This window comes from Pagrus pagrus (assembly GCF_965226575.1).
Source record: "Pagrus pagrus genome assembly, chromosome: 14".
Lineage (NCBI taxonomy): Eukaryota > Metazoa > Chordata > Actinopteri > Spariformes > Sparidae > Pagrus > Pagrus pagrus.
In genome coordinates, this window is record NC_140198.1 from 18926745 (window position 1) to 18941385 (window position 14641).

A 14641-nucleotide genomic window follows, 5' to 3' on the forward strand; every position below is an offset into this window, starting at 1 on the left:
GTAGGCATATCCAAAACAACAACAAAAAAGGAAACATAACATAAAAGTAAATTCAATCTACTAACAATAACCAACGTTAGCTGTAGCTTCACAGTTAGCTACATCTTTAGCTAGCCAGGCGACCGTTAGCCCATTTAACTAGAATGTGAAATTGAATGTTTACAATAAAGGCTTCTCCGACCTAAATTACTGAACAATAATACTTAGTACAATACGTATCAAGCACAGTGTTAAAAGAAACGAAGTTATGAGTAGGTTTGTGTATAATTTTAAAGTTGTATTTACCTAAATAACCATGTTCACATAAGCATCACTTGTCTATGGAGGGCAGCAACGCGCGCGGGGGGGCGATGCGCCCGCATCCAACTCCAGTAGAAGAAGAAAACGGTGCGTCGGTGAAATAGTTCCCTCTTCGTCATCAAAACACAAAGCAGTGTCAGGTAGGAGCTATATTTGCGGTTTTAACAAGCAGTATCCACTAAGCCTTAATATGCATGCCTGGCAGTATTTCTTGTTGAACAAGTATCCTTGTGTTGAAGGTAGAAACAACAACCTATACGTTATAACAGGCTCTTTTGCTAACTTATTAGCTGCTAGCTTAGCTCGCTAAGTAGCACTACGTTACAGTAAGAGGCTAATGTTTTGACTTTGGTGAGTGCTTGGCAATGTTGTTGTCGTTGTTGTTTGTAGCACTGAAGTACCAGCCTCATTCAAAACTTTAAATCTTATATTACTATAAACATTTGCAAGTTGACTTGACTGGAAGCAAACGCTGTTTGCAGTTAGCGTTTGTACGCTGATTAAAACGATTGTGACTTTGTATTCAAATGTGTTTATCTGTGTGGAAGACTTACAGGTCGGCACAGAGGAGGAGAATGGATGCCCTCACCCATATGCTTACAGACCCTCTTGATCCAAAAGAAGAAAACGATGGACAAATCACAGAGGAATGCATGCTAGGGAACTGTAGAGTGAATCTCCCAGAGGACCTACTAGAGGACGTGAGTTTCCTGAGGCCCAGTGATGGAATGCTGCTCTTTCATGCTTTGTTCAGTTGTTTACAAATGTAAGACACAATACATTATTTTTTTATTTTGTTTGCAACAGCCTGAGATTTTCTTCTCTGTGATGAGTGAAAGCACCTGGAGTGAAGTTCTGTCAGATTCGCAGAGGCAGCACCTTCGTCAGTTTTTGCCACAGTTTCCTGACAACAATGTTGCGGAGCAGGACAGCACCATCAGTGACCTATTCAACAACAGAGATTTCAACTTTGGAAATCCCCTTCATCTTGCACAAAAACTATTCAGAGGTGCTTCTTGGTTATCCCCTTATTTACCCACCAACACACAATTCAGTCACACTGAGTGAATTTTTGAGGCACTTTGTGATCCCTACTCTCATTATCTCAACCCAGATGGTTACTTTAATCCTGAGGTGGTCAAATACAGACAATTGTGCGCCGAGTCCCAGAGGAAGCGACAGTTGTACTCCCTTCAGCAGTATTACCACCGATTGTTGAAGCAGATCCTCGTCTCCAGAAAGGTATATTCGTAAAAGTTTTAAGTACAAGACCCATGACCACTTTCAAGTAGTTTAAATGTGTCTTCCTGTTGTAGGAGCTGCTGGAGTTCGCAGTTCACAATGGCCTGGACTTTCCACCAAAAAGAAAGTTACCATCTAAGACTCATGCTGAAATGCGGGAGCCAAGGGTGAGAAGAAGATTGAGCCGCATATTAAAGGAGGTCAAAACTGAGTGTGGGGACAGCAATGCTTCATCTGATGATGACGGTCAGTCTTCTCGACCCTAAGAAGAAAACACAAGCTGATTTAGTCGCTAGTACGTAATGTGACAATGAAAAAATTAAAATGTGAAAAAATGTCAAATTTAAGAGAGATTTAAACATGAATAAGAAACATTACAAGATTATCAGTATGAAATTCAGATGTGTTACACTGACTATCAGTGCTTTTATGCAGCAGCATGACTTATTATCATTATTATTATTATTATTCATATTATCATTATTATTGCATATGCTTGTAGACATATCATTATGGACTCCGGCACCACAGTCACCTTCTTCTCCGACACCAACCATCTCACTCAGAGTTCTTCCCAGCCTCTCCACCCAAGACATGAAGACTACCGGTCAGTGATTTTGGCAACATCAAGAAGGTGTTCCTCAAATGTTTGAGCACATTGAATGTGATGTGTAAAGAGATTTATTTTTTCTTCACAGAGAAAATAGAACTAGGGGAGCGGGACTTGAAAGCCATGCTGCAAAACCACAGAGAGAAGAGGAAACGACAGCCAGTAAGAAAGAAACAAAACACAGATATGGTTTAGTTTATATGTGTACAGTGTTTCACCAATGACTGATTTACTCAGGACCATCCAGACTTGATGACCTCTGATATCCACCTTGGAGACATACTCTCAAGAACAAATATTGGTCGGAAGGGGACTATGCGTGAGTAAAGAGATTGATAGATAAGCATAAGTCTTAAACCAAAGTCTTGTTTTCGTTGATTTCATGGCACACAGTCGATATGTTTTTTTCCTTTTTTTTTCTTCTAGCACTCTTTGATCTGTCTCTGCCTAAGAAGAAGATAAAAGATGAGAGAAAGAAGAAGAAAATGAGGACAATAAAAGTGGAATCTGAGGATCCCTGTGAAACTCTTGCACCTTCAGACACCCCATCCGCTCCACCAGCGAACATCATCAACTCATTGCCGGACACACCGTCTACTCCACTGCCTAACATCAAGGAGGAGTGAGTATAGCACCATGCTGGTGTCGAGAATATTTACATAATTGTGCGTTTTTCTTGTGTGTGTAATGGAAAGAACCATCTTTATTGCAGGATTGTGGAGGAGTGTCAGAGCAGCCCGGTTATGGTAGAGGAAATAGCTGTCAGTTTCTTCAGCTTGTTGGAGAACGTCTTAAGGACAGAACACCTTTCCAGTACTTCAATGGTATGCACTCATTTCAGAGTCTCACATACATATTATAAAATTCATCACGGGTCTGACCAAACATTACGACGCCTACATTTTGATCCCTCAGTTGGAGGACAAAGTTCAACTGTGGCAGTCGTCTCCAGCCAGCTCCCTCAACGTGTGGTTTTCAGCTGTACCGTGTTGGTCTGACTTGGTTCTTCAAGCCCTGCAGTTTCTTGCAGGAGAGACTAAAGGTAAGTAGAAGTAGTCGCAAATACTGAAATGTCAGACTTTGTTTTCCACCTCATTTCATTCATGTATTGTCTGTTAATCAGATGGCATGATGGCGCTCCCCAGCGGCTTTTCTCCATTTGTGGAATTTTCCGATGAAACTCAGCAATGGAGGTGGATCGGTACGAAGGATCAACTATTGAAATTCCATGTTGATACAGTTTTTAGTATTCAGATTAATTGTATTCTCGATCATTTCTTATAGGCCCCACTCAGGATACAGAGAAGGATGTCAGCGCACTCTGTCAGCTGTGGCTGGACTCCAAAGATTTAGTTGTCAAGGTAATATATTGCAGTTTCAGCACTATACAGTTCATACTAGGGCTGAACAATTAATTGAAAGCTTGTCAAAATCGCCCTATGGCAAGCTGCAATTCTTTGATAAAAAGTAATCTCCAAACTGTGGTGTTACAAAGATGCCTCAGCCTATGAGTCACATTCTCCAGGAAATTTGGTACAGACTGCAGAAAAGGTCACATCATCTTTCTCAGTGAAAATTAAATAATATATTAAATTAAATATAATATTGCTTTTTTTGGCATATCAGTCAGCCCTAGTTCATACTGTACAATGCTATTTTTGATTGCCAGTGTTTTATTTGTGACAAAATTTACACAGGCTTCTTTGTCTTCCACAGACAGAAAATGAAGACATGTTGGAGATCACCTCTCCCACACCAAGAGTGTAAGATTCAGTGGTTCATGAAGCATCGCAAGCATCATGTGATAGCTAAAGAAATTAGTAATTAATTGCTTGTTCGACCAAAAAATTATCAATTATTGTTTTTTGGGTTGCTGGTGGAGTATAAATTTGTTATTTACCAATTTAATTTAATGTATTTTAAAGGGATGATGCACCCCAAAATCAAAAATACATTTTCCTTTTACCTGTAGTGTAGTTTGGTAGGAAGAAAATAGTTCTTACTATTGAGTTTTTCAAATGTTTGGAGGTTTAATTTGGCACTTTGAGCACCCCAAGCAAAGTGCCATCTAGTTCCAATATATTTGAGAGAAAGCCAACATCTCTGTGGCCGATATTTTCAAAACTATCTCCAAAATAATCTAAATGGATGAATAAAACTACTTTTACGAGGAAAATATGTATTTTTGATTTTGGGTTGAACTCTCCCTTTTAAATAGCAACTGCATCACCAGAAAAGAATGTGCTTCATTGTGATTGAAGATGAGTTATTTGTAGCCTTACATTAACACACTGAAGTAGTTTGAGTTGCAGTATCGTGGTTGGTAACAGTGTGATCTCTCTAACCAAGCAGTTCAACTGATTACGTGGTGCGGCCCAGCACTGGAGACGAGAGACAAGTGTTTCAAATCCAGGTTTGTTGTGCTACTGGAATTATTTTTCTTATTTATAACGTTTTGCATTTTTTGCCTGGACATGAGCTCTCAAAGCTGATGTAATTTTTGTATTTGTTTATCAGGAGCAGCAGCGATACAACCAGCCACATAAAGCCTTCACCTTCAGGATGCACGGCTTTGAGTCTGTGGTGGGGCCAGTTAAAGGGGTGTTCGATAAGGAGATGTCTCTCAACAAAGCCCGGGAGCACACTCTACTCCGCTCAGACCGACCACCATACGTCACTATTCTCTCCTTGGGTCAGACCTTCTGTTTTACTCTAAACTCCATTGTCGAGATGTAGAGGAACTGGTGCTTTAAGTGTGTGCAGTGGAAACCAGTCACACGACTCTGACGTCTCCCATCTCTCTTCTGTAGTGCGGGATGCAGCAGCCAGGTTACCCAATGGAGAGGGAACAAGGGCAGAGATCTGTGAGCTGTTGAAAGACTCACAATTTCTTGCTCCAGATGTCACTAGTGCACAGGTGTGATATATTTTACATGTACCTCTTTTACTTACTCTGTCAGAGTAATTCATTTTGTGTGGACCTTACACTGGCCTGTGCACGAACCACTTTCCAAAGGCTAATGCTGCCTGCTCAGTTGTTTTCTTATGGTGACATTTCCTTTATGTAAAGAGCTTACTTTTCAATTTAGGTGAACACAGTTGTCAGTGGGGCTCTGGATAGACTTCACTATGAGAAAGACCCCTGTGTGAAGTATGACATCGGTCGCAAACTCTGGATTTACCTGCACCGCAGTCGCAGTCAAGAGGAGTTTGGTAAGCGATCATGTGCTTGATGTTTGAGCAGAAGTGTAAAGATCTCTAATCCTCAGGCTTTGTACAAAGTCTTGAAAGTTTGTTCAGTTCTTTTCCTAAATCTGTTATGTTTTCAAGGTTAGGAACATGCCTGAACTTGAACATTTTCCTTGGAAAATGCTTGATTTTCAATCTTGTGTTTCATACACAATCACTTATGTAAACCAAAAATCTTTTAATATTTTAAATGAACCATCACGTTGTTATATTTGTTTGTTGTCCCCTGGCATTGCAAATTGCAAGAATGAAATTATCATGAGTCACTGGAAAAATAAACAATATATATTGATTCATGTGGCTATAAATGAATTCTGGCTTTAAAAAATTAGAAATTTTGGGTTTAGGTGCGTTGAAAGTGCTTGAATTCTACTCTTTGAAAACCTGTACGAACCCTGAATCCTGTAGTTGTTGGGTAGATACTGCCAGTAAGGAACCAATTGTCTAGTTTGAATATCTACAAATGTCTAAATAGAAGATTTATTTCATTTCATACTATCCCTGTAGATCTGCTTGACAGTTTTAAACAACGATGTGTAGATTTTAAAAATGTTGGTACCTTTCATTCTTCATCCTTCTGTGGCCTCCATTTATGATTGCACTTGCATGCAGACGAGCAAAGTCTCTCATGCATAGCGGAGCAAAATGTTGATTCTGTTTTTTTTCTCCCATCCAGAGAGGATCCACCAGGCTCAAGCTGCTGCTGCAAAAGCAAGAAAAGCCCTACAGCAGAAACCCAAACCTGCATCTAAGCCGGTGGGTCCACTGCCTCCATTTTTATCACAATCTCTATTTACCTTTATACTGTATGCAAGGCACTGTTGAAGTTGTGCTACTGCTGTTGATTATGAATCTCAAGCCCTGTTTATGTTTTAGAAGTCTGGAAGTAAGGATGGAGGCAGTAAAACTCCTGGGTGTCTGGAGGGAGGACAAGATATTGGCTCCAATCCCATGTCGCCAACCCCTACTACACCCACCATAACCACACCAGGAACCCCTAAGTCACCTTTACCCTGCACAGCCACCACTCCAACAAAGACAGGAGTCCCGGATACCATCAAATCCAGCCCAGGGTCAGTGTGACACAAGACTTTTTTTCTTCATATTAATACTGTTCAGTACATACACCCATGTTTCATCTGTCTCTTATGTATTGCTTCTGCTCCTTTTTGCTCTTCCAGTGTTCTTCTTGTGTCCCCTCCCTCGTTGCCCCAGCTGGGAGCCATCTTACCTAGCAGTCAGGCTGCTCCAACTGTTTCGCAGCCAGTCACATCCCAACACGCGGCCAGGATAGTGAGTCACCTGGCGGCAGGCTCCCTCCCTCAGGTGCGGGTGGTTTCCACTCAGTCTGGTCTTGTTTCTTCGGCGGGAAGTCAGCAGGCCACAATGGTACATCAGACCCCTCACCAGATCAGGATGCCGGTGTCGGTGGCAGCCAAGGGCATTTCACAGGTAGCAAGATTAAGCACTGTTTTTATTGTTGTGCATATTGTGAATGTATAAATAACTGGATTTTTGTTGTGTATATCAATAGGCAGTGGTTTCTGTACCTCTGAGGAGTCAGTCTGCTAGTAGTCCAGTCCAGGTGCCGACCACTCTGTCTGTGTCGGCCGTAGCTGTGGCCAAACCTCAAACTGGATCACCCGGTAGCCCGGCTAATAACCCTGCCTCCCCGGCTGTGTTGCAAGGGGTCGCAAGCCCAAATATCAAACAGGTGAACCAGCTTGTTTCTACTGGGATATTTGTTCAGTTTGGCGACTTCTTGGATCCCTTTGAAAAATCCATATTCTTAAATGAGTAATAAGTGTAATTTGCCATGTTAATGATCACAAGATTTATCTGTTGGTATGTTAACGTTTATTTCCTTTAAAGGTGTCCATCACTGGCCAGTTGGGAATGAAGACTCCAGGAGGAGCAGGAATTCCAATAACCGCCACGAACCTGCGCATCCAGGGTAAAGATGTCCTCCGTCTTCCACCATCCTCCATCACCACTGATGCTAAAGGCCAGACGGTGCTGCGGATCACCCCAGACATGATGGCAACTCTCGCCAAATCCCCAGTTGCGACGGTCAAACTCACTCCCGACTTCCTGAGCACTGCCACCACAGGCAGCAAGAGCATATCGGCCACTCTCCATGTGACGTCACCACACCATTCAGCTTCTTCTGCCTCTGTTGCTACATCCTGTACAGGGGAGGTACAGACCACTAAAGCAGGGACTGTTGCCTCCACCTTGCTGAAGGCTGCAGGTGACACAGCCATACGCCTAATGCCGACATTGGCCGTCAGTGTGGCTGACCAGAAATCTAGGACCTTCACCACCGTGTCCTCCCCGGACAAGAGTGGTGCCACCATTCGAATAATGCCAGGCCTCGGTGTTATACCACAGAAACAGGGTCAGACCATCACAATGACGACCACCACTGGTGGTAAACCACTCACAGCGTCTACATGTGCCAATGTCGTGACCATGGCCGCCAGTGTTGTGGCTGGTGCGAAAGGGATCACAGTTGCTCCTGGAGCCTCGGGCTCACCTCTGACGCTAGGAACAGCTACAGCCACAGTGCGGCAGGTCCCTGCTTCTGTGGTTACTACCACAACGGTAAGAGGATTGTTCAGTTTCTGAACATATTTTCAGGAAATTGCGATTTTTTTATGTGTAGTTTTGGCCATCATTCCCATCAGATGAGGCAGGTAGTACAGGCATAGTACATGTTAGAGAATGTTAATATTTTGATTTTGATATTTTTAGCTCCACTTAAAAGGATGTTTCAATTTCATGTTTAGTCAGTTGAGTCAAACTATTTCAGGCTGTACATTTAAGAAGCAGCATTGCCTCAAGGGGGGGCTGTTGGGTTGTTCTTTGTCTTGTGTCACTTTGTTGCTTCCTGTAAGGAAATTATGTTTCAGGCTACAGCTGCAGCTAACGATTATTTCCTTTTTCAATTAATCTGCAGATTATTTTGACGACAATTAATTTTCTTTCAAGTAATTGATTCATCTGCAAATCACTGCAACACTATTTAATGTGCTCCTTCAGTTCCCCGCTGACAAAAGCCAGCGATTTAATAGAAGGAAAATATTTTCTAACACCACAAACACATCTCTTACATTACAGAGCATCTCGATAGCCTTGTACAAGCAAACAGTTTTTCAAGAGATGTTAAAAAGAGTAGTGTTCTAAGCAATATATAGTTCTGCAGATTCACCCAAATGTTTACTCACCGAGGTCACGAGATATCAGATCTGCTTGTCGGAGATCAAATCTACTAGATGCTTCCTCCCAAAAGCCTCTCTGAATAGTTGATTTATTGATTTGCACAGTTTCCCCCAGAGAGAATCAGAGTTCATTTGAGAGGAACTCATCAGCTTTTATCTCAGTTTCTCCAAACACCAAGCCTGCTTCCACCTAGTAAATCAATTAAACTGTCAATTATACATCTGTAGTTATTTATACCTAAATGACTGCTGTTATATGTGTATTGTGATTCCCACTGTGTTGTTTATTTAAGGAGCTCTCCTAAAACATGTGTCTGTACTTACTCTGACAACATTATAGGGGAAGTTACCTGCACGGATAACTGTGCCCCTCTCTGTCCTCAACCAACCACTGAAGAGCAAGAGCGTTGTGACCACGCCTATTGTGAAAGGAAGTCTAAACACAAAGTAAGTGTCATCGTGCGTTACGTTATTTCTTTTTTATCATTCTTACTGAGAATTGCAACTATTTATTAAACTGAAGTGGTAAAGTTGTTAATTTAGGAGCCTCTTAAATATATTTATGCATTCCTCTATTGTCTGTTTTTCATTACACGGTTGATAGACTGACATGTTTATCTGCTTTTCCTCTCTTGTCTGAGCAGTCTCAGCAGTCTGGGCAGGAACATTATCCTGACCACCATGCCTGCTGGCACGAAGCTGATCGCAGGGAACAAACCAGTCAGCTTTGTCACAGCACAGCAGTTCCAGCAGCTTCAGCAGCAAGGACAGGCCACGCAGGTGGGCTTATATTTCACTTTTTTAAGTTGCGAAAGAGAGTTTTGTCACGAAAAGGAGATTTAAAACACCTGTTCAATTAACAAGTTTTCATCTATTCCATCATGTTGTTATTATACAAGACACAGCTATGTTATAATAACCACTAAATGTTTTTTTTGCTGTTTTTGTTTTACAGTCAATGTAATTTGCCACCAAAACCTTCATAAAAAACCCTAATGTTATTCGATGATTTCAATTTCTTTAGGTTCGCATCCAGACCGTTCAGGCCCAGCAGCTCCAGCAGCACATGGCAACAGGCTCCCCAAAGTCTGTTTCCACAGTTGTAGTCACAACAGCACCTTCACCCAAATGTGCACCCGATCCCCCGCCCGCACCTCAACAGTGATCTCTTGCCATGAATTATAGGTCCACTGCACGATATACGTGCTTGTATTTGTTCGTTGAAGTACTTCTGTTCTCAAGCTTTTTCAGGCTCATTCGTCTTGTTTCTACTCTTACAAATGAAGTTATTGTTATTGCAGCGTGCAGTTTGGCTTTGTATCTTTTGTGGATGATACCCACAAAAGCGAGAATCATAATTCTTCTCTGTAAACTCTATGGGAGGATGTTGATCTCTGCAGGGTTGGCAGCATCACCAGTATGTTAAAAACTGTCACTATATTTCAAAGTTTAAAGTTGAAAATATAATATAGAACAGCTCACCCGGCTGTAGACAACTACAACCATGTTTAGTCAGGTTGCATAGAAATCCCGATTTACTTTTTCTTTCAGCTGTTGACAAACTTGAAAAAGCCCAGCTGATCAGTCGATATTCCACCTAAATATAACCAGGATTTAAAGAAACTTGTTGGAACCAATAATTCAAATTCTGAAATTGTCACTTCCTTAAATGTGTGATTTAATATCAACAAATGTAAAGTGAATTAGACTGATGTCTGTCTGAATTATTTGAATGTTGTGACTTGTTGATTTGTGTTTTAATACATTATTTGTTCTCTTATCTGGTGTTTTATTTTATAGCATTCCATACATAAAACACTTTAACAGACCATAATAACAGATCATATTTCAACAGATGTGGGTTGTTTTTTTTATTTATTTTTTCTACAAAAACATCAGAAGTACATTGTGCAAAAGAGCAGACTTGTTTTAAGACACATCAGCATAATGAAAAATAAGAAAAATTTCAAAACAACTATAACCATTCACTCTTCATCCGACTCTTCAAGCAAAGCTTTCTGGGAGCTTGATTTGGAGGATGTATTTCGCATTCCGATCTCTATGTCCTGTCCCTTTCCTGAGAATCGCTTCATGGTGCTGTTGGCACAAGAAAAGAAAAAGGAAACGTGAGCAACATTAAGATTGCACATCAAAGTTTACAATGTAGATTATATTGGTTTCGTAAGTGTTTTCACAAACAGTATCTTGCGAGGAAAGACACATTTCCAAAATGTACTCAGAAGGCCTAAACCCAAGTTCTCAGTTTTGACCACTATTGGTGCATACAGTATGTGTGCATCAGTAGTATGAGGGTAATGTGATACACATTTTCTGCCAACCAGTAATGCATCAATAAAAACAGACAGAGGAAAACAACCTGATGGAAACAATACAGGTTTTGAGCATATCGTGCATCTTGGTGAGATATGTTTATTGTAAACAAAACCATGTTGACTATAAAAACTTAACAGGGTATCTTGAAAAGCAGGTCCACTAATTTACAGTAGAGGAAGTCAGAAAAAGCACAGTGTTATCAACTGATTTGTTGTATATTTGTTCATGTATGCGTGTCATTCTCTCTAGATTATTTTAACATTAATACAATGAAATGGGTTTCCTTGTATCAGGAAGGAGGCTGATCTAGCACATATAGAGAGCACTCAAATTGTCTTCTAGCAACAGTCCAAGAGCTCTGTGAACCCAAAATTTAGCTCCTGACAGGTAGCACCCTAAATTACTAAGATACCTAATACAAAGGCAACAAGCCCATTTCATCCTTTGTTTTGGCTGATTGCCTCTGCATTGCCAGGAGACAGACAAGCTCATGTTATAGTAGTTTAACAGCTATTGTTTACTTGCCCTTAAAATTTCCCCCTAGAATGAATCCACCTCATCATGTTATGGTGGAAAAGTGAAGTGAAATTGTGAGATCGTATGTATCCTGGAAATGAAGAAGTGAGTTACTTAAACCATACAAATATAATTTAATGTATTTTAACTCAAATGTTTATTAGTTATTTCCCCTCTTCTGCATAAAACCTATACCCGTGGCACATTAAAGGGGACCTATTACGCTTTTTCAATTGTTTCCACTCATTCAATGTGTTATATAATTTCTTGTGCATGTAAAAGGTATTCAAAGAATGAAAACTGACATATGTCTCCTATGATCATTTTAGTTCTAAAGTGTGTAGGTAAAGAAAAGGGAACTTACAACCAAACCACAGAGAAAGTGGTGCCAACCAAAAGCAGTGCCACTGCTAAATGCCAGCAAAAGCACATTGTGACAAACATGACGTTGCCATGTTTTTCCAGGTCCCACTGTGGTCCACTTAATGGGTAAAGCACAAATCCAATCTGAAATGACACATAGTGTTATGAAGGAGTGAACTGCAATTTCAAATCTCTTACAAGAGGGTAAGAATAAACTAATTTGGTGCAGATAAAGCTTTTAAAATATATAATGACAGCTATTGACTGCCTAGAGTATAAAAAAAAGGTTATACACATTAATGTATACACAAGCTCCAGTGAAGGGGCTCCTTTAAGTATTCCTTGCTGTATAAGTACATGGGTCTCATTTTTGCCAATCACCTGGAAGAACCAGGAGCCCTGCAGGATGAACAGGCATCCTCGGAGCAGCTCCAGAATAATGTTGTCTCTTATGAACACCTCCAGCATGGTGCTCGCCGATCCACTGAACACAGCCACCAGCAGCAGGGTATGGATGTGAGCATCCAGATGGGGCCGACTTTGCACATGGTAATAGAACAGAAACCCTGACATGGGAGAGTCAAACACAAAACATGACTCAAATAATGGACATAGGTAGGTGTCAATTTCAAGATAACTAAAATATTGCTATATAATGACTCAGTATCTCAGAAATGTGACTTAGTATGTCAAAATAATTACTTATACCTCAGAATAATGTCTTAATACCTCAGAAAACTGTTTTAATACCTCGAAATCATGACTTAATATCTCAAAATAATAACTTAAAAAACATACCTTCAACAAAAAGAGCCAAGGAGATGACGAGGCGGTCAACACCAGCCGGCACCAGTGTGGATGCAGTATTGGCAACAATAGCAATCCCAGCGATCCCAAAGAACAGATACATGGTGCTGTGCTGCCAGTTCATCAGCTTGACCCATGAGTGGTTCTCACTGTCATAAAGTTGAGCATGTGGCCCATCCACCACAAACTGTTCAACCATAGTACCTGGAATAGGACAACATGAGACCAAATGGGATGAGTCATGAACAGGTTTTAGAAAGTTGAACTGTGTGCAGATGAATTGAGAGAAAAACTGACCAACAAATGAAGCAAAGATTATAAATCCTCCCTCAATGTACTCCATTCTTTTGAAGAAAGGTGGCACGATTTGCCTTCCTTTAGGCTGATTTGTCCTCCAGTAGTGGTGGAGAATGTATTTCACTGTCAACCAAAAGCCGTAGATCAGGAAAAAGGAGCCAGGAATGGCATGTCCTCCGAAGTTGGCCATTGTTAGGCCTGAAAACATAGGAAAATACAACTCAGTAGGCAATAACACTCATTTAATGCGAAAAACAACATTTTTATTGCGGGTCAATGTTGTCACTGCTGTAAATGTGTGACTCAACTCCAAGGTCAAAGTACAAGCTCGGAGTGTAATTTTATGGTGTTTGGACCTCTGTAATGATTACAAGCAATCGAGCGTCATTTAAAGGAAGTGAGGCCAAAAATAGCTGCTGACAATGACATAACCACAGTCACAGGATGGTAGATTGCTTGCATGTAAGGGCTTTTGCAAATTAAAATGTCATCATGGTTAGGTAACCAGTTCATGTATACAGTATCATTTTGCCAAATATTTATGAAAAGCATTAACAAAAAAGGCTGAAAATATTCTCAAATTAAAAAGTCATTGAGTGAGATGGAGTTAATGTCAACCAAAACATCAGTCATGTCAACTACTAGTAGTTTTAATGATACACTAAAGGTGCACTATGTAGTTTTGGGGAAATTTAATTAGAAGAGAAAGATCTTTAATGACTGATGACAAACTAATTAAACAAATTCTCGTGAATGACCTTAAAGGACCCTGCCACCTTTCTAGCTTCAAACAGTGTTCTGGGGACCTTATTTTCCTCTGAGACCAGCTTGCTTATTCAATTATGGAAAAAATAAATATTCTGCTGCTCATTTGTCTTGCAAACATGAAATTCAAATCAAACAGGCCAGTTGTCTTGTCCACTTACACTGAAAAAAAGCACTTAACCCATTTTTAACATCTGTTTTAGCAATATCGCTTGCACTCACTAAAATGTTACAGATAACGTGTGAAAAGGTGAACAATGTGCTTTCAATGCACTCTTGCCACTGTGTGGAATATAAAGATTAGAGACATATAATCTTGTCACGACTTTTCTCTTTTTTAAATTTTAACAGTTGAATTACCGCTTTCAAAATGTCCTATGTGTAACTTCCTGCTGTTGCCCTCAGTGGACATGAGGCAGGGGTGTAACATTTGCATGTGCAGTCAGACAAGTTTTTCTTGACTAGCCCTGTTTGACTTGATGAGTCTACTCATCTCTTCCTTTCCCTCTTCAGCCTCACGTCTTCATGTAAATTATCAGCAGGAACAGGCCTGTATAGATGGAGACTTCAGGAGATTGTAAACTTTAACTACAAATATCACTAAAAGCATAATGTAGGCGAGCTGTTATAAAACAGACCCTGTGCAGTTACTAAATGTGAAAATGAAGCTTTCCTGTCACAGCTGGAAAACACAGCTAACAGACTGTACATACCTTCCGCTCTGCTGCTAATTCCAAAAGATTGAGAAGCTTTTGGGAAATCTGTCAGTGCTGGCAGCTGTCAGTTTGAGAGCACGCTGGTTCTGTGAAAACTGTGCACACCTGTTGTCTTCAGCGCAGTTCTAACCTTTACTGACATCATCGTATAGCCCCACCCATCATTTGCATTGGTTTCTATGAGCAAGGGACATCCTCCTGGGGATGAGCTGTGACAGTCA

At 40.6% G+C, this 14641-nt stretch overlaps 2 protein-coding genes across 4 annotated transcripts; one reads left to right on the plus strand and one right to left on the minus strand.

Moving 5' to 3' along the window:
• Positions 1–345: 345 nt before the first annotated feature.
• Positions 346–10402, plus strand: nfrkb (nuclear factor related to kappaB binding protein). 3 transcript variants are annotated; one of them, XM_084373720.1, is made up of 26 exons: positions 346–440; positions 849–1001; positions 1108–1309; positions 1415–1542; positions 1617–1788; positions 2045–2149; positions 2241–2314; positions 2390–2471; positions 2579–2774; positions 2865–2976; positions 3068–3194; positions 3276–3353; positions 3437–3513; positions 3869–3915; positions 4502–4565; positions 4670–4844; positions 4963–5069; positions 5242–5365; positions 6078–6157; positions 6278–6474; positions 6583–6853; positions 6936–7115; positions 7274–8005; positions 8963–9069; positions 9267–9402; positions 9647–10402. In XM_084373720.1, exons 2-26 carry the CDS (start codon positions 876–878, stop codon positions 9785–9787), a joined length of 3840 nt encoding a protein of 1279 aa, XP_084229846.1. In that variant the 5' UTR covers positions 346–440; positions 849–875; the 3' UTR covers positions 9788–10402. The 3 variants fall into 3 exon arrangements, with proteins under 3 accessions (XP_084229846.1, XP_084229848.1, XP_084229847.1); XM_084373722.1 differs by having other exon boundaries at positions 4505–4565; XM_084373721.1 differs by lacking the exon at positions 346–440 and adding an exon at positions 633–651.
• On the minus strand, positions 10105–14512 carry tmem45b (transmembrane protein 45B). Its single transcript, XM_084373735.1, has 6 exons — positions 14418–14512; positions 12940–13137; positions 12634–12846; positions 12217–12401; positions 11837–11979; positions 10105–10719 (listed from the first exon to the last, which is right to left on the minus strand). Exons 2-6 carry the CDS (start codon positions 13127–13129, stop codon positions 10608–10610), a joined length of 843 nt encoding a protein of 280 aa, XP_084229861.1. The 5' UTR covers positions 13130–13137; positions 14418–14512; the 3' UTR covers positions 10105–10607.
• Positions 14513–14641: the final 129 nt, after the last annotated feature.

Coding starts and splice junctions, on each gene's coding strand:
- nfrkb (XM_084373720.1), top strand. CDS start 876: ATGGATGCCCTCACCCATATGCTTACAGACCCTCTTGATCCAAAAGAA. Junction 3,916..4,501: donor ACCTCTCCCACACCAAGAGT/GTAAGATTCAGT, acceptor TCTCTAACCAAG/CAGTTCAACTGATTACGTGG. Junction 9,070..9,266: donor AAAGGAAGTCTAAACACAAA/GTAAGTGTCATC, acceptor TTGTCTGAGCAG/TCTCAGCAGTCTGGGCAGGA.
- tmem45b (XM_084373735.1), bottom strand. CDS start 13,129: ATGGCCAACTTCGGAGGACATGCCATTCCTGGCTCCTTTTTCCTGATC. Junction 12,847..12,939: donor AATCTTTGCTTCATTTGTTG/GTCAGTTTTTCT, acceptor GTCCTATTCCAG/GTACTATGGTTGAACAGTTT. Junction 12,402..12,633: donor CTTGGCTCTTTTTGTTGAAG/GTATGTTTTTTA, acceptor CTCCCATGTCAG/GGTTTCTGTTCTATTACCAT.